The 25,137-nt window shown below is 39.1% G+C and overlaps 3 protein-coding genes across 10 annotated transcripts in view; 1 reads left to right on the forward strand and 2 right to left on the reverse strand.

Moving 5' to 3' along the window:
- Window positions 1-52: 52 nt before the first annotated feature.
- On the reverse strand, window positions 53-14,713 carry msn (serine/threonine-protein kinase msn). Of its 8 annotated transcripts, none has more exons than XM_065477441.1 (22): window positions 14,396-14,713; window positions 13,946-14,011; window positions 13,683-13,739; window positions 13,577-13,621; window positions 13,436-13,516; window positions 13,324-13,372; window positions 13,114-13,266; window positions 11,184-11,624; window positions 10,655-10,782; window positions 10,068-10,203; window positions 9,086-9,431; window positions 8,647-8,776; window positions 7,838-8,350; window positions 6,657-6,779; window positions 6,058-6,117; window positions 4,148-4,394; window positions 3,203-3,423; window positions 2,985-3,155; window positions 2,780-2,929; window positions 2,385-2,495; window positions 2,134-2,322; window positions 53-1,847 (listed from the first exon to the last, which is right to left on the reverse strand). In XM_065477441.1, exons 1-22 carry the CDS (start codon window positions 14,459-14,461, stop codon window positions 1,764-1,766), a joined length of 3,567 nt encoding a protein of 1,188 aa, XP_065333513.1. In that variant the 5' UTR covers window positions 14,462-14,713; the 3' UTR covers window positions 53-1,763. The 8 variants fall into 8 exon arrangements, with proteins under 8 accessions (XP_065333513.1, XP_065333516.1, XP_065333515.1 ...); XM_065477444.1 differs by having other exon boundaries at window positions 2,985-3,152; window positions 4,148-4,355; window positions 9,086-9,440; XM_065477443.1 differs by having other exon boundaries at window positions 4,148-4,355; window positions 9,086-9,440.
- A 448-nt stretch (window positions 14,714-15,161) lies between these two features.
- Window positions 15,162-20,428, forward strand: Mcm7 (minichromosome maintenance 7). The gene is made up of 11 exons (XM_065477449.1): window positions 15,162-15,300; window positions 15,360-15,460; window positions 15,530-15,670; window positions 15,740-15,861; window positions 15,911-16,229; window positions 16,471-16,653; window positions 16,710-17,007; window positions 17,609-17,787; window positions 18,294-18,660; window positions 19,191-19,291; window positions 19,920-20,428. Exons 1-11 carry the CDS (start codon window positions 15,267-15,269, stop codon window positions 20,229-20,231), a joined length of 2,157 nt encoding a protein of 718 aa, XP_065333521.1. The 5' UTR covers window positions 15,162-15,266; the 3' UTR covers window positions 20,232-20,428.
- Window positions 20,420-25,137, reverse strand: part of dally (division abnormally delayed protein) — a 60,013-nt gene continuing 55,295 nt past the window's right edge. Inside the window, exon 8 of the mRNA XM_065477450.1 lies at window positions 20,420-23,586. Coding sequence (XP_065333522.1) covers window positions 23,417-23,586 — 170 coding nt within the window. The 3' untranslated portion in view covers window positions 20,420-23,416. The remainder of the gene's footprint in view (window positions 23,587-25,137) is intronic.

Here is a 25,137-nt window from a genome sequence, read left to right on the forward strand (position 1 = left end):
TGTCGTGATGAGTACACAAGAGGAGGAATTGAAAATAACAAGAACCCAAGGCTATGAGGCAATTTGAAATTTTTATTTCTTTCTGAGTAACTATGATACAGTAAAAAAATCTGGGCTATTTTGATAATAAAATGATCACAAATATGATAATAATAGATTGGTGTGCCTGTCACTACGACTACAATCATTGTTCGCCTCTCTTATACAAGATCAAATCCGTGGTAGGAGTTAAAAAAAGAATTCAACTGCAAATTGCAACGAAGACACACGCACTTTTTTCCAAAAACTCTCTCCGTCGCAGTAGAAAAACCATCTCTTTCTCTCTCAACTTTCGCGTGAGTACAATAAATGCGTTGACATGTTCCACGTGGGAACAGAAAAAAACTGAGGATAGTCTGAATATAATGATCTCAGCCCTTGCTAAATGTGTGTGTATGTACAGATCCATCTTGGGTAGACACTAGCTACAAATTAACCGGTTGACTTGACTCGCTACGCTTTTCATCTCAATTATAGTATACCAGGAAATTCCATTAATGCAAATAAAAAAATTGAGCATGTGTGAGTGTGTATGTTGAACGATTCCGTAAGAAAAGAGCAGAGTAATTAGCATCGGATGAATTATCTACCTGACCAAATGTCATGGGGCAAAGGACGAAATTGGCAAGAGGTCGTTTGATTTACATGACTTCATGCCACTTTTGTTCTCTGACCGGTGACCTTTTGTCACCTATGATCGAGTGAGGGGAAGAGGGGCTGGGGGCAGACATCTTATTTATTTCTGCATATCTATTATTGTTGAGAGCTCCACCTGCACTGCTACCTTACGATATGAAAGTAAAAAACGGTTGAATATTGCAGCTGGGATAGAATGTTGCAAAAAATGATGAATCGGCTGTCTAATGCCTCCCTTTCGGATGTAGTTCAAATACCACAAGTACAAAAACTACTAATTCTTGCTTTTTTCCGTATAAAAAACAACCGGCTCGTTCTCTTGTTCGGGATCGAGAAATGCGGGGAATTGGCTCGATTGCATCGGAACGAAATCATAAAGCGCCATCGGTACATTTGTTTGTCTGAATGCTTTGTTTGCGTGGGTGATTGGTACATATACTCGTCACGTCGTACAAAACAATATATGCGATAAACGTAAGAAGAACCAAACTACACACTAGCGTATAATAGTGTTATTTTTATGATATTTCTCATCCGTTTGCTAAAGATGTCGTTCGTGTTTCCACCATTCCAAAAATTTGTTAATAGATTTTATATAATATATAATAGCAACAAATAAATATATAAAAAACTTCTAGAGAATGGCTTCTGATAAAAACTAGATATACAAAAGACATTGATTACTACGCATAAAATTATTATAATATTCGTATTGGAAGTAAACAGAGAAGGTTAGTTAATTCGCCATCCAGTGTGAGTGTGTGTTGTCCAAACCCTCGTGTAATAAAAAATGGATACAGTCTTGATACAATTTGAAACACGCGCTCCTCGACGTGTGGGGAACGCACGCATTCTCCCTCCGATCTCTCACCACAGACGACATTTAATTTTGTGCTAGACTGCAACATTTAATACTGCTCTCGCCGCCGACGCAACTAAACATCATCTTTTTCAGCTAGACATTATTAAATCATAGACAGTTTGGTTTCCGCTTCATGACCGAACAACATCTCTTGATAGAAAAAATACTTGATAAAAACTGCAGACGAGTGTTTGGTATGTGTGTGTGTGTTTCATTGGCATCCGCTTCACCAGTTGGCCATTCCCGGTTTGTTCAGGGTCATGAAGTAAATCTGGCACGAAGATCCACCTTTTGCTGAAGAGAAGAACACCTGGAAAAGCAGCGAGGCAATGGGTACATCATATTTTTTTTGTAACTAGATATGGTTAGTATTTAGCTAAATTAAACATAAATTAAAACGGACTAAATATTTCTTTTTAAAACTGAAAAGAGGACAGTTCCGTCTATTTTTCAACAGGCCTAAAATGGCAATAGTTCAACTAGGCAGCACCAACTAAACTATTTAAAATGACTATGAGTTTGTATAGGTTAAGGAAATTGATTAAACAAGAACGTTTAGAAAATTAATAAACTTCACAAAGACCATACAAATTTACCTTGTCATTGCGTTCACAAAGGAACTTGAGTTTCTGGGCCTTTTTGTGCATAAACACGCCGTCCAGATGGCCTGACTCTACGCTACGGATTTCAATGGCCTTGTTGCCCCAGCCCATGATCTGACCAGTTCCTATGTAGGCGACAGACGTCGGCATCTCGCCCCATTGCAACACTATGTTTTTAGACACCTGCGGATTGAGATGGAAATTTATTAGAGAGGCTTGTGAAGGGAAAAACGGCGAAGTATTACCTTTCCATAAGTGTTGACGTAAACACCCTCATTGTCGTAGCACAGCAGCAGCTGCATTCCGTTTGAGTTTGGCAAGGGAACGATACAGTGAGGTGTAATCGGTCCCTGAGTCTGCAGAAAAAAACAATCAAAAATCTGAATTAATAAAGACAGTGAAAAAAGATAATATTTAAAAGTGGTTTTTGTTGCATTAATTTCTCATTTAAATATTATATCAAATTTCAATAAAATATCAAGTATCAATGAAAATAAAAAATTGAAAACACTGCTGAAATTAAAATATGATATTTTAACATCAGTTGTACAGAGTTAGCGTTTGGAAAAATGATTTAAATATAAAAATATGCTATCATTTACAACTTAGAGCAATTTAATACAAGTAAAATTTTACTTACGTGTTTTGGCATATAGATATCATAAACTGATGCAGAATCTAAGTCTACGGCGTGGAATCCGTCAGCAGATCCGTAAATCACTTTTAGACGAGTGCCCTCCTCCACGGTTAGGTCGACCAGCAGTGGACGGTGCATGAGCTCTCCAAATGACTGTTAAAAATCCACCGTTGGAAGCAGGAAAAAAATCCAAAATGATCCATCCTACCTTGAAAGCCATGAATTTGTGGTAGGGCTTGGGTGCCCACGCGTAGATCTCTATCGACTCTTTCAAAGCTATCACAAGAAATTTGATGCGCTCGTACTTGACGATCTTGAAGTGAACAGCACCTTGCAGATCTCCAACATTGATCCAGCCATTACGACGCTCCACTTGCTGCTGTTAAACATTAATTATTCATAAAATTACTTAAAATAGAGACTCACTTCGCTGCCACCGTCCGTCCGCAGGATCTTGGACTTTAGCCAAGACAGGTAGTACACTCTGACTCTGTTCTTCTTGCCGGAGATGGTGACCAGAATGTTCTGACCCTCCAGCACCTCCATCTGCTGGAACCTGCGCCGAGAAATAAGCTGGTAGACTTTGCCCTGGCCGCTTCTGTCCAGGAGCATCAGCCCATTCTCTGTTCCAATCAGCAAGTTTACGCCTGGAAAAGATGATTCCAATCTTGAAAATTTATTATGCAGTAAAATAATAAAAATAATCAACTAAAAATACGGTAAACTGATATGATAGACTGATTTTACTATTCCCTCTGTTATCAAATACAAAAAATGCTTTGTTATATTTTTGTTATGTTCTGGATGTGGATGTATGGGGCACAGTTGCCCTGCTGATCCGTAATAAACCAAAATTTGAATCTAAATGATCCGAATTGAAATTTTCAGTTCATGTTTCGGTGTTTTTCGGTTTAAAATTTTCATACCAGTTCACAATGCCATGGGACAACTATAAAGCACGTTTTCACAATTCCTAAATCCTGAGCTCATTTCCAAAATTAGAAACCAAAATTAATCTTCGACCTGGACATTGGAATCTCAAATTTGGTATCAGTTCAATCGTCTTGGCGAAAGCACACCTATTTTTTTTTAAATATTTTTCCAAAATTATCCCATAAAAACCATTAAAAAATTAATATTTTGATAACATGTCCAGGATTTTTTTCAACGTAGCTCCATACAATTTTTTAGCGTCGTTGTTTTGCAAAAGTTTCATGCATTTATCGCTGTAGATGAGGTTTAGTTATTATTTCCCATAAAAATTGATTATAATCAAACAAATTTTACTCCTTTCTAAAACAAATAAAACATAATTTTTCTATTAATTTTCTATCCTAGCCAAATTAGTCTGCTAATTCAAATTTTACTGACCCCAAAGTGCAGCGCAGAGGATTTCCGAGTTGAACCTCTTCTTGTACTTGCGGATCTCGGGCGTATCCGACAGAATCTCGTGCGCAGTCGGGGTGACGTTGACGTTGACGTGCGACTCGCGCCTCGAGGCGCCGCCCGACCCGGTGGTGCCGGTGTTGGTGCCCGAGCCGCCGGCGCCGAATCCAAATGTCAGGAACGAGCGCTGTTTCTGCTGAAGGTGGGGATTTTTACTCATAGCTTGCCGGTACTGAAAGCGAAAGGGCCAATTAGAGGTGCCTTCCGACGCGCGCTGACATCCATCCAGAACGAAAAAATTGGCTTTCCAAGTCGTATGTACATTTTTGGGGGGATGCCAAAGTCAGTAAAGTATTCAGAGGTAAGCAAAATTGAACTCAAAATTCCATGAACGAAAGAATAGTTTGGCAAATGTTGCAAACATGAAAATCCATCGATTTTATAATTTTCGGATTAGTTAACGAGCATTCGGGCTAGTGTGTGAGTGAGGAAGAAAAGTAGTGTTTGTTAAGCAAGAAACAGCTCTAGGAAATGATGGATTGCAGGAACATCGAAACAAAGAGGCTCGGTAATTTTGCTGAGCCGCCGATTGAGTGCCAATCTACGTAGGGAATCCATCATTTTGTTATTTTGTTTTGCTTGTTAGCCAAGTGCCAACAGAATGAATAACGAACAGGTCTGACAAAGGAGGCGCGCAATGTAACCAAACTGACCAAAGAAATTATATCTTCTTTCAACTCAATGATAGTTCGCTCCCTTCGAAGGTGAATTGCCCATAGTGAGTTGTTAGCGAGTTATACGCAGCCGAGAATATATCGCTTTTCAGCGGCGTAAAATTCGCCTTTGAGGAAAGGAAACTTATGTTTTTAGGATGAAAGAAGATTTATAGTTTATTTGGCAAATGCTGCGCTTCCCTTGTGAGTAAAGGAACAAGAAACCCCAATGTATGTGCAACTGCGGCCACATTTCTTGGTTGCACATTGGACAACGAATGGAGTGTTTCGGTTTAAGTTCTATTCTAGAAAGAGAGATAGAGATGAACAGCTAATCGCTAGGTAGATTTTGGTGTTGCACATACAAACTAGAGAGAACAAACTGTGTGTATAACCTTAAGCGTAAAAGAACACCACACCAGTGCACAAAAACACAAATTTGTAGACAAACAACCCCTTTCCCCGCACAGGCAAATCATGTCACTCTACTTATTTTAATAGGTGCTAACTATGCGGCTAGCGATGGTTTGCTTGTGCGAGGAACCGATCTAATAGAAACAACAGCAAAAATAAGAGTTTGCACAACACAATGCCGTGGCTACTTTCTGTGGATTTTGTGATGATACTCACTTGAACAAAAAGACACACCTTGCAGCTCCCCCTCATTAGTGTGGTGTGAAATGAAAAACCGTACCAAAGACAAAATGATTAATAAAAATGACTCTCAGCAGTGACTTCTTTAAATTCCTTTTTTGTTCCAATTTAATTTTTTCAAAACTTTTTTGTCTTTTCCATTATTTTTCTTTTCAAAACTATGCACAACCAATCAAAATCAGACTAGTCTATCTGTCACAACACTAAAATGGTGTCGAATTGACGGTATCATGGAAGCTGATTAATTTGAAAACACATTGCACATGAAAACTGATGCACGTAAGGCGGTAGGTAAGAACTGAAGCAGGAAAACAGGAACGTGGCATTCTGGATCGAGTGAGACTTGGTGAAAAAAGGTGCTCCAACCTCTCACAAAGCAGCTCGTAACGTTTGATTTGTGAGCAAGGAGATTAATTTCGACTAACGAATGGAGAGGCACAAAAGCAAAAATAAGAGTCGTATCTGTATCTACAGTAAATGAAAACTCAAAAACGGAAGCAAGTGCGCTGAGAGAATCAAAAGACTTACCTCGTCGCTGGTCGACTTGTCCTGCGACCTCTGGTTCGGCGTGCCGGGACTTGACGATGCCTGCATGGGAAATTGTTGTACATTTTTATAAAGGAATGATACTGCAAACCCCAGAAAAACCTTGTTGCCAATGCATTAACTATTCCCTAAGGATTCATTTAGAGCCTAAATCGATCTAGATATAGCCCTGAATATTATTGATAAAATTTGCTGTAAGGTTAGCGTGCATTTGAAATGGTGAGGACTGTCTCCCTACTTAAAAACTGATTTTATTACTAAAATTTTCTCCAAACAGAATCACACACCATTGGATAGAGATCGACGAGGGATCGAAATCTGCCACAAAAATATGATCAAGCGCTGGAAATATTGCGATAAAATTGGCAATATTTTAACTGTACTAAGTTCCCCATTTTATTAAAGCACATTGAAAAACAAATTGTCAAAACTAACTGACGAGGGAGATTTTTTTGTAAATGCAATCAATCTCAATTGGAACTTTTTTCTTTCTTTTTCTGAAGATTAAAAAGCACAAACCTTATGTTAATAGTTTTTTCAAGCAATTTCAGTGAAAACAAAAAAAGGTTAAATTAAATCACCTGAGTAAGCAGGTCAGGTAACACAGAACTAGTCCTTGAGCCTGGCGTGTTGAGCTGTCCAGGAGACTCCATGCGACTAAAATCACCTCCACTCATCCTGCCGCCGGCCATCTCGGCGCGTTGCTGACGGGACAAATTTCAATATTATTCTCTGGCCGAGTGCGGAACGTGGTGCTCACGCACACATAGTGTGTTATCACAGAAATCAACAATTAATCACAGGTGACAATCCAACAGAATCACGCTTGGACAAATTTACATACACGACACATACAGATGCACACACAAATCAAATAAAAGAGAAGAGAGAACAGAAGTTTTATGGTGTTGTTTGTAATAATTTTGTTTGCATTCTCGAGGGGCCGCTGTTGATTTCCCGAATGAGAGTTCTGGCGATCCTCGGTGTGTGCCCGGGCGATCCTGTTACTCGGAATATTGAATTAATAAACCCCCGGACAATAGGGCGCAAGTGGACAAGTTTTGGTCATGCTGAGTATTTTTGTGTCTGACGAAACAGAAGCCAACGAACAGTGTTATAGAAGAGAATGAGTATTAGTGATGGAAAACAAAAAAGTGGAGCACAAAACTGAAATGCCTTTGGAAAAAATTACTCAAAAAATAATTGTTTTGACTTATATGTAAAAATTATTTTTTTAACGTTTGAGTTCCAGAAATGTTCATTTGGAAGGAGAAAAACTGAGATGCAAAAGTGTCGGAGTGGATAGTTAGGTGAGGAATACTTTAATATCAACGAAAAAAATTGAATGAACGCATTTTCATAAAATTGAATAAATTAATATCTGACTTCAACAACTTCACTAATAAATATTCAAACCAGATTAAAATTGGATTTCCGCTTATTTACACGTCTGACAAGGAGCCTCTTAGGAGCCGACGTGTTGGTTTTTTGATGAAATTATCATTATTCGTGTAGCCTTTCCTGACGTGAACCACGTACAGTGGTGGAATTGTTGAAAATATTAGGAGTTCTGAGTTTCCCGCAGCATTTCAAGTGATTACAAGTTTGAGGCAACAAAGCAGAGATTTGGAGCGGTAGTAGCGAGCGAGCGGCGGCAGCAGCTTGAGCAGAGAGAAAGAGAGAGAGAGAGAGAAAGTGTGGCTGCGTCCTTAATGAATACCATGCGGAGTTTCCCCTGGATTTCGCGAAAACTCGGACTGACCTTAGCACCACTTGACAGCTGGGAATCTGGGAAGGAGGAAAGTGCAACGAGTCCGTGTGTGCTGTTACGCCTACGCGACTTGAGATCCGGCGCGGCCGCTGCATTATCCGCAGCGGCGGGCCTAAAGCCACCTCCACCGCCACCACCTGAGTTGGGGCCACTGTTCTGCTGCTGCTTCCTGGCTATCGGCTGCGGCTGTTGCTGCTGCCTGCGGAAGTCGGTAAGCACCGGCTCGCCCTGGCCAGGCTGCTTGGCAAGCGCGAGCAGCAGCGACGACCTGTGCGGGAACAGGTCCGACTTTTCGCGCCTCAGCTTCAGGTCGCTCTCGACCCTGCGGTGCGTCGGGGCCACTGGGGCCTCGGCCGCGCTCTTCTTGCCACCGTTGTTGCTCTCCAATCTGTTGTTGAAGTCTTGGAAGAACTTGGAAATGTTCCACTCCCTGAGCAATTTCTGATCCTCCGGCGTGAACGGCGCTTTTTTAGCAGCAGCGGCGGCGGCTGCGGCGGTGGCCTTCTATGGATTTGCATTATTTCGTTCAACCAACCGAGCGACCAACCCCGTGGCCAATCTTACGCCCTTGTTGTGTGTTGCGAGTGACAGGTTTGAATAATATGATTATCAACGGAATTAGAACGAGGCGTGCATCGAAAATGCAACAAGGAATTAATCACCGAAATCAACAATGGAACTAATTACACGAGGGAAAATAAATAAATAAAATTTAGAAGAAAATTCTCACTGTCACCTATGCCATATGTACACTGAACACTCACGTCCAAGAGAAATAGGAAGAGAATATTCAAACTCACCCTCTTGTGCACCAGGGTGCGGTCGCCACTCTCCTCATCGTCAGGTGTCGGAGGGAGAGGTCTGTTGGGCGCGCCTCCGCTCGGGGCAGGCGCTTCATGATTAGAAGGCCCTTGCCCATTCTCACCAGGCCTTCAGAAAATTAAAAAAAGTATTTATTGGTAAAAGTTTTGCAGAATGGATGAGAATTACTATTTGACTTTTTTTAACTGTCATTTGGCTAATTTGACACCTCATGAACACGTAAACGATATTTTCAGACTCAGTCACACTTGTAAGAATCCAAAATTGTTTGATAATATATGGGCCCAAAAATTAAAATTACGAGCAACAATAGGTGAATAATTGAAGGGAACACAAAATATAGAGTAAATAATAAAAACAAACTTTATAAAATCATTTGAAGGATTAAGATTTTTTAAATTAATTTAAAATACTCACAAAGGCTTAGGGGGGTCACTAGCCAAAAGGGTGCCGTCATTGTGGACGCGGCCGTCCTCCTCGGCGTCCGAGTCGCTGTCGGGCTGGTCGAGCACGTTGACGGCCTGCTGGTTGGCGGCGCCTGGGTGGTGCGCGGACGGGCCGCCAACACTGCTTGGCACCTGGTGCAGCTTGCCGTTGGGCCGGGCGGCCGCGCCCAGCTCGTTGAGCTGCGCGGCCAAGGCGTCCAGGTCGTTCGGCTTGAAGAGCTGCGAACTGCGCTGTGGAGGCGGTTGCTGCTGCTTGTCGGCGCCGCGGTGGTCGTCGCGCGGCGGCAGCGGCAGAGGGCGCGACGGCGGCTGAGGGTCTGGAACCACTGATAGCAAATGTAAATCCAACACACTTATTGGCATGCGCACGCCGGCTCCAGGGCAGGCAGCTCATTCTTGATTCTGACCAGCTCCACGATTTTTTAATTTAGGTTGTTACAGAAGCGGTTTAAAATGGAAATTCGTAATATTGGAAAATAGAAAATAGCCAAAAAATCATCAAAGAATTTTTTGAAAGCTGAAATTCAAACTCTTTAAAATACCGAATTTAGTTAAAAATGCAAACAAATATTTTTTTATTTATTATTTGAGTTATTGAAAATTTTAAAAACGAAAACATAATATTTAATAATTTTTTGGGGGTAAATTACATAACAAATAGTTCAAAAAGGCAGATCTGAAGAAGCAGAAAATATCAGTACACAGTTTTGTTTGAAATATTAAAATAAAAAATTAAAAGATTAATATTCATAAAATTTTTGCTAACTATTTATATTATAATTTTTGTAGAGTTACAAGGATAAATTATTTTTATTTAAGAATTTATACAAAAATAGTAATCTGTGTTGATTTGTGGAACTGGTCTCTAGCAACATGCTCTCTAAGATCATGCCACATCAAAAATGAACTAAACAGGTCTGTGCACACGCCACTTTATGAGCGGCCCAACGTACCAATGAGTCTCTGCGGCAGAGGCGGCCTAGCCGGCGGGCCAGGGTCTGGAATCTCCTCGCGCTCGCCCTTTTTGCTCCTCTCCCTTGGCACCGGTTGGATGGCGTCGCGTTCACTTTGTGCGATCGCCCGACCCTCCTAAAACGACAACAGAGAGAATTTTAATTCATATTAAATTAAAATGGACTTCATTCTCAATGCTTTGAGACTTCCTCCTCTTAATCTTTCTTTCCTAAAAAACTGATAAATCTTGCGGTAAAAAATTAGCATGAAACCTTTTACATAATGTTTTTTCCTTCATTTAGCATGTAGCATTAATTTTATCTTATTACTCTTATCAAAAGAAATATTAGCTTTTGTCCTGTCCTTAAATAGGTAATTCACTCACTTTCCTTGTACTAAATACATGATTAAGGCAAACCAAAAGATAATTAGCAGTGTACTAGGAAGCGGGTGGGTCTAATTTAGTTTGGCTTTTAACAAAGCTTTTGACGGTCTTGGCATTGAGCTACCCGATATATCATTATGGCCTAGTTTGATTAAAAATCACAATGATGATCATGTTTGGCAACATAAAGAAAAGACTAACCTGGATTTGCTGAAAGTTTCTTCTCAGAGTATTATCACCAGGCGCTTGAACGATCGAGGAAGGCTCTCCAGCCATGGCCGGCTCGTCCTCCTCATTCTCAGAGCCACTATAGCGATAATCATCCCTCTCTGTAAACAAAGAAATTCATATGAAAACACAATAAAAAATCTCTTCATTTTGTTATTTCATAGGGTTGGGGAAAAAATTGTATGAAAAAATTGATAGCAAATTTACTTTTGACACTCTTCACAGGTAATAATTTTAAAGAATCTAATTATAGTTCCTTCTCGTAGCTTTAGAGCTGAAAATAAATTTTTACTGCGTGGTTATCGCTAAATTTATCAACAGATATCAGTAAAAATTTATAGACGTCACTGAATGAAGCATAATTTAAGTACTTCCTCTTTTATTAACTCCATAATTAACTGAGATTATTGTTTATTTTCAAAAGGTAATTATAATTTTTAAATAATAGGATATTAAATTTTTTGTTAGTTAATAAACTGAGCAAACAAAAACAAGTGAGCACCTTTCTCCTTCTTGCGCTTCTTGCAGTGGTCAATGTGGTCCTTGAGCTGTATCCTGACTTGGCGCTCAGTGGGCTGGTCCCTGATGAAGGGGTGCTTCAGCAGCTGCTCCGTGTAGGGGCGCTGGTGGTAGTCCTTGACGAGCACGGTCTCGATGAAGCTGTGGAACTTCTTGGGCCACTTCTTGGAGCGCAGCCGTGGCGGCGGGTTCCTTGGGATGAGGAACAGCGCGCGCATCGGGTGTAGATCGCACAGCGGCGGCTGCGACTCTGCCATCTCGAGCGCCGTGATGCCCAGCGACCACAGGTCCGACCGGTTGTCGTACGTCGCGTCCGAGTTCTCCTCGCACGCGATCACCTCCGGCGCCATCCAGTAAGGCGTCCCGATGAACGTGTTCCGCCGACCGATCGTCCGGTCCAGCTGCGCGCTCACGCCGAAATCGACTGCAAATTGCACACACAACCTCTTCAGTTAACGTAAAAAAAGGTTTTTAGTTCAACCAATAAACAAGGAAACTCTGTAAACCTTACGAAATTGAATATATTTTTTGCATCAGACATGAAATTGGTTTGGCGTCAAATGAGCATTTATTTCCATATTAATTTATAAAAAAATTCTTCCAACCATCGCGGACAAGCTCTTTTAGACTAGATGAATCGATCGATATAAAATTTAAGTGTATCTGACTATTTCTTGTTTTTTACCTAAATTTAACCACATTTTATGTTTGCTTATAAAAAAAGCTTTATTTTTCAAATGGATTGAAATAAATTATTGATAGCGATAAGGATTACGTCACCATCAGAGAAGACTTAAAAACATTAAATTAATTTCATTTCATTTTAACACTAGCAATATTGGAAAGATGTAAATACGATGTTTTACGCGGAATTTCAGTTTTAATAATGCTTATAAATCCGCAGAAAATTCAAAGTGGCTTCTTAAGAAAGTAAAAAATTATCCAAATATAAATTTGTCTCATCAAGGAGAATCTATAAACCAAAATAATAATTGGATTTATAAAACGATTTTAAATCTTTAACCACAAAAATTATTCATAATTTTACGGTTGATCTATGTTGAAATCACTGAAATGTGCACGTTTAATTACATGTTAGGGGCAAAAGGATTGCAGAGTTACCTCATCAGAAGATTGGTAAAAAAACATCACTAATGCAACCATTTTACAATGCAATAACAACTTTTTGTTTCATATTTTAAAACAGCTCTTAAGCAATTTCATAAGGTTGAGAATGAAGAGAATTCTGATTTGTTAAGTGACTCAAACTGCTAAAATAGCTCATAGGCTGGGATGCGCCTCTTACTGGTTCTAACACCTTTTTTTGTGGGGCTTTAAGGACTAATGTCTGGCATTTACATTATAGAACTCGGTACAGGGAGACGAAAAGATGGCCAAATTGGGCTCAAGCTCCTCTGCGGCCAATAGTGCTCAATGTTATCCGCTTGACGGTGTTATTGGGACTTGGTTCATATTGGGCCCAGTAATTTTTTTGGCTTTTTTAGCTTGTGTTGTGATTGCAGCTTACCATGAATTCCAAGTTTATTATACAACTAACAACACAACTTATTGGGTCCAAATATTCCAATTAACAATTTGAACAGGCTGATTAACGGTGAAAAAAAAAACATTTTTAAATTACATACAAGTTGATCACATAAAGGAAATTAGTTAGTGTCCAAGAGCGGAAATTATCTTGCAATAACTGGCAACCATAAGTGTTGTTAAAACAGGAAGTTTAATAAATATTTTGTGTTAGGAAACAAATTAGTCAATCCTATAATAATTGGGATATTTTTTTTAAATTCTACTTCAAACACAATTAAATCTAGGAATATGTTTTAGCTAGGTCCAGCAATTTTCAAAACCTCAAAGCCTTTAAAAAATATGAATAAGAGGAAATTATATGTTACCAAGTTTGACTTCTGCATTGTCTGTGAGTAGCACGTTTTGGCCCTTGATGTCTCGATGGATAACTTTGTTGCTGTGCAAATAACTAAGACCTCTAAGAATTTCACGGCAAATGTAAGCAATCCACTCCTCCTTTAAACTTTGGCCTTTGGTAGCTGTGGAAAAATTGAAAGGACTCAGTAACAATAAAAAAATTGGGTCCTATTTTTTACATTTGACAAGATCTGTGACTGAGCCAGCTCCGCAGTACTCCATCACCAGCTGAAAAATATATTTTTTCGCTCGTTTAAGACATTTATCTGTTAAATCTGTTGACTGACTCACCCAGAGCTGGTCATCCTTTCCTGGTGGGCTTTTCTTGATGAACGCACCATAATATGTGGCAATGTTTCGATGGTTAGAATACTGCAATTAGAAAAACATGCGAAATGAAATAGTAGCAGATTGAAATTTTTCTGACGTCACCTTTTTCAGTACGTTGATTTCTAGTTTTATTTCCTCTTCTTCGTCCTGTCAAAGGGCCAAGAAAATAAATTAGACAAATTAACGAGGGTAAAAATAGCTGGTATACCTCGGTGACGTCCATAACCTTAATTGCAGCCAATTGGCCAGTCTTTGTGTGGCGTCCCTGTAGAGCAAGTAAATTAGTTTGCAACTTTTTCGCATTTGATCAGTATGCATGCAAATTATGGCGTGTGACGAGTCGACAGACAGCTTTATGTTTATTGATATCTAAAGTGACATCGATAAAAATGCAGCATTTCCTTATGTATTTCTCTGCAGCCGCGCGGATGACTAATGCGCGAGATGTGCGCATTTATGTATGCTCATTACCTTGTACACTTGTCCGTACGTTCCATTGCCCACGACTTCTATCAGCTCGAATATCCCGGCTGGATCCTACAATTCAACCAAAAGGAAAATAATTAACGAACAAAAGAGTGCATGTTGGAAATTGGGAAAAAATATCGACATTTTAAGTATTCGGCTCGTATTATTAGGAGAAAAATCAGGAAAGTGAGCCTAAGTTCGGCGAGAGTCTCATGATAAAAATTCAATCTTCCCAAGATCGCGTTTCGTGCACGGCTCTTGATGAATTCATTCATAGTAAACACACCCAAAAGCAGACAAAAACAATGGAGGCATTTAAATGGGCCCGTTCCCATGGCAGACAATGCGCCGCTCGCGTTCCCAGCCGAATTTCTCCAGAGGGACGCTCGCTTGGCTGGGGGCCGCCGCCGACGGCACCGCACCCAAGGGCCGAATCGCGGCCGAAACGCTTACCTTCAGGGCACTGAGGTCGATGTCGTCCAGCGAGCAATTCACACTCGGGGCTAGATGTTGCGCCATCTTGAGCTGCGGTCCACTGACCTGTCGCTCTTGTCAAAATTATCCGCAGAGCGCCCAGCAAAACAAAAACGCTGCTTCGGCCTTGTTGGGCATGCACACCATCTAACCAAGTTGCGTCGCTGCTATCTTCTCGACGCACTCATCGTTCTTATCATTCATAAAATGAGATCAAGACGAGAAAACATCACCTCCCCGTGAGAATGTTTCACTACACTTCTTCCCTTCTGCCTTCTGTTCGTTCGCTGAGCTCATCAGCACGACAGCTGACACTGTTGCCAACATACCGCTGTCAGCCTAGCCGCAACCTGGCCGCAACTTCATGAAAATAGTGTTTTTCAGAACTTTTGTCCTTGATTTTTTTCAGTTTGATGGAATAACTTATAAAATAATGATGGAATTAATTAATGCCATTTTTTGGATGTTTATCCACCATTTTTGTTGAAACCCTCTGCTGTTTTGAAAGTTTAAAAACCTGTGACGTCACCGGCAAATTTGTCGGTGCTCCGCCCCAAAGGCAACATTGCTAAAGAATATTTTTTATTTTCTTTGCTTCAAATTTAATGAACAATGAACATTTATAGTATCCTAAATATTTTGAAATTTCTATTTCTTTAAGGAAGCTGAAACATAATGAATTTGTTGACGAGCGAAAACTGACGTCTGTGGATATTTGAAAACTTGGCAACGTCTAATTTAAAAGACTTTTCCACCCGGTTCCCGCGCAATCGTCTGCGTTTGCCGCTGTTTAACGAATCAACACAGCAACGATATTCGCCCTGAAAATTTTACCAAACTCTGAGTGAAAATGGCACAAGGACACGATTACCCTCGAGAAAGAGGTAAAAAGTGATTTTATTTAAGTTTTATACATAAAAATAATCTTTAATATTTTCCGCAGAACTGATTCGCACCTTTCTGACGGAGTTCAACGTTCAGGAGGGCCGCCGAAAGATATTTAAATATGTAGATACCATCACAAAAATCGCCCACAGAGAGGAGGTGCTGATTTTAAATACATACTAAATTCATATAAATTTTATGAATTGACTATTAATTTGCTTCGCACAGGTGTCCCTGATTGTGGACCTCGATGACCTCCACCAGTACAACCCTGAGCTGTGCGATTATGTGCAGCAAAATGCTCGAACTTACACTAAACTAATTTCTGACGTAGTTTTCGAAATGCTTCCCACTCTGAGGGATCGAGAGGTAAGCTTGGTTTTGCTGACAGTGAGCAATTAAAATAATCATTCTCATAATTCTTTATGTTTTATTCAGGTGCCTTGCAAGGACACTCTTGACGTGTACATTCAGCACCGTCTCATCATGGAGCAACGGCTTCGGCAGCCTGGAGAGAACGATTCACACAACCAGTTTCCCCCTGAGCTCATGCGCAGATTGTAAATAATCCTGATTTCCTGACTTAATTTATTTCATGAATTTAATCAGTGAGGTGTTCCTGCGAAATCTGTCTGGTGCAAAGTCGATTCCGATCCGCGAAGTGCGGGCTGGACACGTGGGCTCCCTACTGACGGTGCGTGGCATTGTGACTCGCTGCACAGAGGTTAAGCCCATCCTGGTGGTGGCCACGTACACGTGCGACCAGTGTGGCGCCGAGACCTACCAGCCGGTCAAGTCGCTTTCCTTCATGCCGCTACACAAGTGTCCCAGTGACGAGTGCCGCGTCAACCGCTCCGGCGGACGCCTCACTCTCCAGACCAGAGGCTCCAAGTTCATTAAGTTCCAGGAAATCCGCATTCAGGAACACGTAAGTTGGCATTTTGAATTATAATTTCCGATAATTTCATTGAATTTCCCATTCGGTTTGACTTAGCATTACAACAAGCATTTTTGTGAAAAATTCATTGGTTAAATTTGTTGCAAGAAATTTATTTCATCTATGAAAAGAAAAACCAGTGCCCTGCAATTTCATAAAATAAACTTTTTTTCCTAGTTTAACATATTTAAATTTTCATTATAAATAATTCATGATTTATTGTGTTGTGCAGAGTGACCAGGTGCCTGTTGGACACATTCCACGCTCACTTACCATCTACTGCAAAGCTGAGATGACTCGGCAGTGCATGCCTGGTGACCACATTGCTGCCACTGGCATTTTCCTTCCACTGCTCAAGTCTGGATTCAAGCAGATGGCGCAAGGACTCATCACGGAGCATTTCCTTGAGGCACATGTACATTTTAAAATATTCATAATCAAATTTACAATCTAATAAAATAAATCTTCAAGAGGGTCGTATGTCTGACCAAAACTGATGAGGAGGAGCAGCAGAAGAATGATCTGACTGACGAGGAGATGAGTGAAATCTCTGGAAACAATTTCTACAACAAGCTAGCGGCAAGCATCGCGCCTGAAATCTACGGGCATGAGGACGTGAAGAAGGCGCTGCTGCTGCTGCTCATTGGCGGCGTCAACCAGAACCAGGGTGGAATGAAAATCAGGGGCTCCATCAACATCTGTCTCATGGGCGACCCTGGAGTGGCCAAATCGCAGTTGCTTGGCTTCATCAACCGCGTTGCTGTTAGAAGTATGGGAAAATTCTACTCATGAGCTAAATAATACAGAGGGGAATCACTTAAAAGGGAACCTTTTTTCAAATATTGCTACATTGATTTAAGTCTACACATATAGCTTTTTCAAATTATTTTTGTTGAAAAGCCTTAAGCTATTAACTGGTACCATGCGTTAAAATCAGGATTTGGTTAAAACTCGAAGATATATATTATAACGATAGATTCGTTTCATCAAGGAGAGTCTGCATACCAAATTTCTTCAATATTAGATAGAAAATAGCCCATTTTCATATATCCCATATCCCCTTAGGCTCAAAACCGACAATTGGTTTCTTAACTCTAAAATTAAAAATTATGCCAGATTCTAAGTTTTTAATGGTCATTTTCTTCAGACTCTATGAAGGTCTATAAATTTCAGGCAAATTTTGCTAGTTAATGTAGAACATACCCAGGGTTCCCTTGTCAGATATAAATTTAATCCTAAAAAATGCTCGTAAAATCCAGAGAATAAATTTTCCCATCTAACATCCTAAAGATTATGCTTCAGACCTAGACCTAAAAATATTCCAAAATTCTCTTGCTAGTTTAATTGTAATTTATTTTGTGAATTTTTAGGCCAGTACACGACTGGGCGAGGTTCAAGCGGCGTTGGATTGACGGCAGCAGTGATGAAGGACCCGCTGACAGGGGAAATGACCCTGGAGGGTGGTGCCCTGGTGCTTGCCGACCGTGGTGTCTGCTGCATTGACGAGTTTGATAAGATGGCTGATGCTGACAGGACAGCCATTCATGAGGTACAATAATTATTTTCTTATTTAGATTAATCATCGATTGATTGTTGCGATAAATTGTGGGCCAGGTTCACTTGTCAAAATTTATTGATTGCCAAAGCTTTGAAATGTGGCTTATTATGACAATTTTTTCGGATGGAATATTGGATTTTCCTACGTCTATACCTTGATGGTTTGTTCTTGGGTGTTGGATATTATTATATTGTTATCCACAGCAAAAATGTTGCATATTTTCTGTTTGGTGACAAAATTTATGTTTTTAAAATTTTATTACTGCACTGATTTTACAGGTTTTTGTTGTTATTACGTATCAGGTTTTCCAACTTATTATAAAATCGCTTTTGATCAACAAAATTTCTCGTACTCAAAATTTTAACTCCAAGAAATTGATAAAAATTTAAAAAATAACTTATTAAATGAACTGACACTAAAAAGCTGGTATATTCTTTTTTTTGTTAATTTAATTCTTCAAGCAATGTCTGTATCAAATTAATTTGTTCGCTTTGCAGGTGATGGAGCAGCAGACAATTTCGATCGCGAAGGCAGGCATCATGACGACGCTGAACGCTCGCGTGTCGATCCTGGCCGCGGCGAACCCAGCATATGGACGCTACAACCCGCGTCGCACCATCGAACAGAACATCCAGCTACCGGCTGCCCTTCTGTCTCGTTTCGATCTGCTCTGGTTGATCCAGGACAAGCCTGAGCGTGACAACGATTTACGGCTCGCGCAGCACGTCATCTTCGTGCACCAGAACAGCAAGCAGCCGCCGCAGCAGTTCACACCCATCGACATTAAGTTGATGCGCCGCTACCTCGCCCTCACGCAGAACATCGCGCCCACTGTCCCTGCCGAGCTCTGCGACTACATGGTCGGTGAGTACAAAACGCTTAGACTTCTCCACTGTGTTGAAAATTTGAAGTGATTAGTTATAGTTGAATTTTCTCACTTTTTAACGTAGATCAGGAACGACGAGTTTATTTTAGGCTAAATTACTATGGTGGGAGGAAAAATATTTTTGATTCAATTAACTTACGAATTTTGTCAGATATATACAAAAAAAATTTGTTTGAATAGGTATCGGTTCAATGAAACATGACGAGTAACTCAACTTCTTTACTTTCTTAACACTGAACGGCGGTGTTCAGTCAGTGGTTGGTCCTGAGCGATGGCTGAGTTGCCGGTTGAGGCTTTCATATAAAATTTGTGATAAATCGTTTTTACCTTTGATTGGAGTACTATCTAAATATTGGAAAACCGACCCAAAAGTTTTGATGCTAATCAAGAGGCGATGCAAAATGTTGGCCTGGATATTTATAGCGCTATAATTTTGTGTTACCAAAATTATCAAATAAAAAACGCGTATTTAGTGAAGAAACTTATTTAATTTTTGATCTAATTTCAGAGGCGTACGTGGCTATACGCCGTGATGCTCGCAACAATGCCGACATGACCTTCACCTCGCCGAGAATCCTGCTTGGCATTGTCCGTCTTTCCACTGCCCTGGTAAGCTCATCATTTTTTTCTTTTTTTGAATGAAATTAAAATAATCAGCAAACACTCAAAGATCTGAGATAATTTTAAAACAAATCAATGGATAATTCCAGAAAAGTGGACTGATTCTTGTTAAATAATTCATGTATTTTGTCATTGAAAAAACGTTTTTCTATGGGCTTTATAACAATTTTTGGCTTTTGCGCATATTTCTGTAACTAATGTACATATTTGTTTAGAATATAATGAATGCGTGTTGTCTGACAGCCTAAAAATATTGAAAAATTATTTGAGAACAATTGTTTGTTCATTTTTCCGTCTGGTCTATTGCAAAATCTGCTTTATTTGTGCAAAATTGGGACGAATTCGTGAAAACCAAAATGGAGTTTTATTAATCTAAAAACTGTTCATATTTGCACATAAAAAAATTGTTGAACCCTGATTTTGTTCTACTTTGGAAGAATGCAATTTTTTGCTTCTTGAAAATTAAGTAGTACGATTTTCTGTAATCAGATTTAAAAGCAAACTAACTATATCTACTTTTGGAATCAAATCAATCGTAAATCAAGAGGAAAATAAATTAGACTATTATTGTATTTTAATTAATTTTAAAATTAACAATTATGTTAATTTTTCTCAGGCGAAACTGCGTCTGAGTGAGGAAGTGGAAAAGTCTGACATCCAGGAGGCACTGCGTTTGATGGAAATGTCGAAGGCGTCTCTGAGCCAGCAGCCGGGCCAGGGCGGCAGGCAGCGCAGCACCAGGGATCGCATCTTCACGCTCGTGCAGGAGCTGGCTGGCACCGCCAAATCGGTGCAGATGAGTGACGTCGTTGACGCGTGCACCAACAAGGGCTTCAAGCCCACCGAAGTGCACGAAACCATTGAAGAATACGAACAGCTCAACGTCTGGCAGATCAATGCCGCCAGAACCAAGATCACGTTCGTCTAGAGCAGGACTTAATTGAAATCCAAACATCTCTAATCCAGAAATCCCTGAAAAATGTGTATCAGCTGAATTTCGGCCTCAGGCTCTGTTTCAATTAAATCTGTTCATTCCATTCTGAAGGAATCTTAAAGGTTTTCTCGATATTTTTGTAAGATAGTGTGAAGAGTGCCTTAATAATAAAATCCCTCGTGTATTTTTAATTTTGCATTACATTTTATTGCGATAATGATCATTCGGAGAAATGATATTCCATATTCACGGTAGGTGTGTTAAAACAAAGAGCAGCATTAATGATACTACGTCCATTCGTCCGAGTGTGACGCGCGGAGACATAAAATTAGTCACGTGCGTGCGTGTGTGTAAATGTGAACATCGACGTAATTCTCAATAATTATTATTGCTTTCCGAACTCGCGCACACATAAGAATTCTCCGCGGAAAAAGGTTAACTAAACTTAAAAATTAAAGTGTGGGTAATGGAGAGACAGCAATTAATTACCTAATAATTAAATGAGAGTGGTTACAGGCAGTATTTTTGTAGTTGTTTATCATGGCAATATAGATCGTACTTTCTGTTACAATATTCTCCATATACAATATATAATTAGCCAATATCAGTTTATAATAAGCATTTTTTCCTCTCGTCAGTGTGTGTGTCGTGTGTTTGTGTGTGTTTGTCAATTAACATAGGAAGCATTTTTATTTTAGATTTTCAAACCTTAGCAGCTAACACGTTTTATTGTTATTATATATACTTAAACCGTTCTTTTAATTTATGGCACAGCGTCATCTTTTTCGTAAAATTTGAATGCAACGAATAACCAATCAAGGTGCTGTTTGTTTGTTTTCTCTCTTTTGAATTCATACTCAAAAACACTAGAACCTCTACTCTTGATTCTCCGCGACAACGCAGGAATTTCTCATAATTCAACGGCTTCCCCACATTCACTAACTTTATCACAGATTTTCGTGTATGAAACAGCGATTTTCACCATCATTAACTTAACAAACTATTTGCGATCAAACCGTTAACAAAATATCATCTACGATCCTAAGAGAGTCAAATGCAAAAATAAATTTCAAGCCATTTTCTACTTGTAACTGCGGAGCTGCAGCTAATTTTGAAATGAAACTTTGGCGACCCATGTCCTTACAAAATTTTTGCAGCACGACAAGGAGGACGAGGATTAATTATTATTTTCTCTAAATTACGAAACCTAAGCTAACGCAGGAATTTCCAAAGAAACACTTTCGATTTTTTGGGATCAGGTTTTTGGCCTACAAATTTTTTCGTAAAATACTGATCGTATAGCACAGCCAATTGAAACTAATAAAAATTAAACGATCGATCACAATCGAAAACAAAAATTCCCTTCGCCAATAGCATAAATGAACACAAGCAAGTCTGATGCAAAACTAGAATACACAGTGCGAGCGAGAGCAGACATGGGTCCGTGTGTGCGAAATTAGAACAGCTCCAGGAAAGCACAAAAACAACACTAATAAGAAACACAAAAAAATCGATCGCCCGCTGAACTAACGGATTACAATTTTCGAAACAGAAGTAACCCAAAAGGATTGAATGACTTAGATGGAGCAGTCATAACATTAGTCAAATTAACCGCGAATTAAAGGACACGACCAGGCCACAAGGACAGTTTTTGTTACGTCATTCGATTAGATTAAAATCAGCAAGTAACCTTGTGGTTTAAATTTAGCAATGCTATGTTCAGGTTTTTGGTGAAATTGTTGATAACGTGTTTTATAGTATGTACATGTTAACAAAATTTTCGATTCAGCTCAATTTGCATCGTAAAGAACTCCTGAATTGCACATTGACGCTATTTTGTGGTGACACTTGATTAAATTGTTGCAAATCTGTAACAAATATTTTGGTTTATTTAAGTCGAACAATTTAAAAAAAAAATATGACGTGAATCGTGTGTTTCAAAGGGCCTTGAAAGAATTTCTTATTGGTTTTAATTTTGGAATTAATTCCAAATCATTAGAATCATTAGATTCCAAATCAAATTTTAAAGCCAGTTACGATATTTACTCTAACATGATTAATGATAATGTTTTCAAACTGAAACTGATCTTGTTTAGTCTTTGGAAAAACTAGGTCTAAAAAATATCTAATTTTCATATTTTCAATTTTTTCTTTCAAAATGTAAAAAAAATGTGCAAGCAAAAATTTGGAATATTTGTACAAAATAGAAACAAATTATCAGCTTTCAGAATATAATAAGTTTTATGCTCTACAGTTAATTAAAAAAATTAAAAAGTCAAGGACAAACATTAAGGGGAAACCTTGAGTTTTGTTCTGAGTGTCAAAAATCACCCACCAATCGATTTGACTTTGGCTGGGAAAATTCAAGTATCTCATTTTACAATAAATTACGTTTGAAACTAAAACTGCTCCATGTAGCTCCAGTTTATAAATTGACAAAAGTCATTAATATTAATTTAGTCAAATTTCAGATTTTCAACAAACTAAAAAAAAAATTATTTTTGGGTCAGTAAATTTCAACATATTTTCAGAATACACTGTAATTTTTCTCTATGGTTTTAATTTAAAAAAAAATCGAAGCCTAAAGCAAACAATGAATGGAAATTTAAAGTTTTTTCGGAATGTCAAAAATGACCCATGATTATTTTTTGTCTCATTTAACCAAATATCTTCGATATAGAGAAAAACTGAACTTCTAAATCAATTTTGAGTTTTTTGGTAATTCATCTAAAATCCCGTCAGTAACTAAAATCTTTCCTCAAGTGTTCAACTCACACGAATTCAATAATTTCACCGAAAACCCGTAGGGCTATTTCCTTGTTCATTTTTTTGTAATTTCCGTCCCCGCCGTGTCCTTCAAGGCGTACATCAAGAAAACCTTGTTTGCACTCCAAATTGTTTATAGCGTGTGAGTGTGTTTATGTGTGTACATATGCGTGTGTGTCATATTCATCTCTCTCTTTCTCTTTTTATCTCTAAACAGAGCTATGCTGGAGGGATAGGATTTTAGTCAAAGATTCTTCTTTCTTCCTCGCTTCCTCGATACATACATCATTAAATTTGTTAAATGAGACGGATCTTGATTTTCTAACATTTCTCATATTATAATAATTGGTATTTTTCGCCTGCGACAGTGTGTTGTTGTTGTTTGTATGTGCATTTATAGTAATTTTGAATACTCAGTGCTGGGCCAGCACGAGCAGCGTCGCCAGCGATAAGCTAATTGCCCAGGACGCGGCGCTGACGAGTGCGCTGCCTCCCGTGGTGGTAGCCGCGCCTCCTCCTCCTCCTCCTCCGCTCTGGCTGGGGCTGTGCTGCTTCGAATTTGGTGTTCTCATACGGGGGTGCTCTGCAATTAAAGCCATGATTGAGAAATCGAACCACATGCTGCGATGCTCGACAAATTGAGTTTTCAAGCACCGGACGAATTTATCTAAGTAGGGAATGAGGGCGCTCGAAACGAATGGAACGAAAGAATGGAGTGATACCAATTACGATAAAAAAACCGCACCAAGGAATTTTACAGATCGTTTTGACACTTTATCAAGGAAACGCAAATGAGCCTAAGTCGAGGAAAGGTACATAAGAGCTGGCAGGGGTCTGAGGATCTTCATGATTTTTTTTACTGAAACTATATAGGTCATTCTTGACCAAAACCCCCGACTTTCCCTCATTCGCAGGTTTCGATTTTTGGAATTTTTTTAATTTTCTAATTGGTCGTAGAGCAAAAATTAGGACACCGTTGACATCGTCTTGTCGAGTGGGACAACTTTTCTGTTGATCTGAAAGTGGTAGGTTTAAGTGCAATTCGCTACATTTGAATTTTCAAAATAAAACTCAAATTCGAAATTGTATCCATTAATATTTTTCAATATTCGAAAAATGCGAGTTTGATTAAGCGTAAAAATTGGGTCATATAAGTAGAAAGTGATGTTTTGCCATATATATTTTGTTTAAATATAAACAAAATGTTGTTGCTTTATTTTGGGTTTTAATAAAGGTTGCCACGTCCTAATCTCAGCTTCTAACAGTCAGATTTTCAAAAACCCCACCGCTAGACTAGTCTCAACCTCCCCTAACCAGCCATGGTAGTCTGAGGGTGCTAAGCCTTCAACCCCCTTTTTGCACCCTAAAAATCTGGGTATGAAAAGAATCTCAGTATATTTAAACTGATACGGTTTGGATGTAGAAAAAAAGGACCAAAATTTTTAAAAATTAATCTTATATAGTGTTTTACAGATGGCGCCACCGTAGACTTTCGATTTTAAGGCACTTCCGCTGCGATTTCAGACTCAATCTACATAGCTAATGTGCATTCTTTAATTAATATGCTTTTATTGACGTGCTGAAAACCAAAATCGGTTCAGCCAATCGCCGTAGAATCGTGAAAAACTATTTTTTGAAATAAAAAAATCTTTTCCAACGTTTCTACGGCGAATGGCTGAACCGATTTTGGTTTCCAGCACGTCAAAAAAGCAAATTAATTGAAGAATGCAAAATAGCTAGATTGAGTCTGAAATCGCAGCGGAAATTCCTTAAAACCGCTTAAAACAAAATTTTGTAAGACAGTGTCGTTGCGCCATCTGTTGGAGGCTTTGAACACTAAGGTTTTATGCAACTGGTCAAATTAGCAAGATAAGTAAGAATATTATTTTGTAGTTGGTTTTTAGCGTTTTGATTTAGTGGGCTTTAAAATAAAGTGGAGTAACTGTTGACCCCAGGATTGTTTTCCAGCTGTAACTTTGAGAACAAATTCAATACATTTGATTATTATTTATTATGAACCCTACAAACTATGTTTAATGGCGATAATCCCCTTTACCCCTTTTTCTACAAAAAAGTGAAATTTTTCAAAGGGCGTACTTCATAAGAAAATGAGCAATACTATTTTTACTCTAAG

Source organism: Cloeon dipterum, chromosome 2 (assembly GCF_949628265.1).
Source record: "Cloeon dipterum chromosome 2, ieCloDipt1.1, whole genome shotgun sequence".
Classification (NCBI taxonomy): domain Eukaryota; kingdom Metazoa; phylum Arthropoda; class Insecta; order Ephemeroptera; family Baetidae; genus Cloeon; species Cloeon dipterum.